At 68.1% G+C, this 675-nt stretch overlaps 1 protein-coding gene across 1 annotated transcript in view; it reads right to left on the bottom strand.

Moving 5' to 3' along the window:
• LOC104491821 (tripartite motif-containing protein 52-like) overlaps positions 1 to 675 on the bottom strand; it is a gene marked incomplete at both ends in the record, with an annotated part of 1,726 nt that overhangs the window by 702 nt on the left and 349 nt on the right. The window contains one exon of the mRNA XM_010134294.1: positions 395 to 629. Within this exon, the coding sequence (XP_010132596.1) occupies positions 395 to 629 (235 nt within the window). The remainder of the gene's footprint in view (positions 1 to 394; positions 630 to 675) is intronic.

Raw genomic sequence — 675 nt, 5'->3', positions numbered from 1 at the left:
CAGCTCAGCAGAAGCACCGGGGAGCTCTTGAGCCCTCCTGGGGAGCTCGGGTCAGTGTCGGGGGGGAGGAGAAGGGCTGGTCCTGCCGGGCTGGAGAAGGACCAAGGAGAGGTCGTCCTCCTCTGGGGGGAGAGAAGCCGGTTACGGCCCTCGCGAGGCTCAGCAACACCCCGGTGTGGTGAGAAGGTGCCGTGGGGGTGGGGCTGAGAAATGCCGTGCAGCTCCTCCTCACCCTCCCCACACCCCGGAGACCACCCCGCAGGGCTCCTGCGGCCTCCTCCTCCTCCGTGGTCGGTATCAGGGGACAAGGACGGGTCACACCAGGGGTGGGTCATCCCTCTCCAGGTCCCAGCATCCCCAGAGCAGCAACCCCCGCCCCCGTCCCTCACCTCACCCTGTACTCCTGGGCAGCCTCGGCGACGGGAACCACCGAGTGCTTGCGGTGCGCCCTGGACGTGTTGCAGATGATGCAGATGAGCCGCTGCTCGTCCTCACAGAAGAGCTTCAGGGCTTCCTGGTGCTCCTGGCAGAGGTTCTCCCCTGCTCCTGCCATGCCAGCTGGCCGCCTGGCCGAGACCTTGGTGGCCTCCACCACGCCGGCCAACTCCCAGTTGGGTCGGAGGCTCCTGCTAGGCGCCGTCTGCCGGCAGTGGGGGCAGGAGCAGTTGGTGGCCC

Source organism: Buceros rhinoceros, unplaced genomic scaffold (genome assembly GCF_000710305.1).
Source record: "Buceros rhinoceros silvestris isolate BGI_N320 unplaced genomic scaffold, ASM71030v1 scaffold27134, whole genome shotgun sequence".
Lineage (NCBI taxonomy): Eukaryota > Metazoa > Chordata > Aves > Bucerotiformes > Bucerotidae > Buceros > Buceros rhinoceros.
This window is presented reverse-complemented; position numbering and strand designations above follow the sequence as displayed.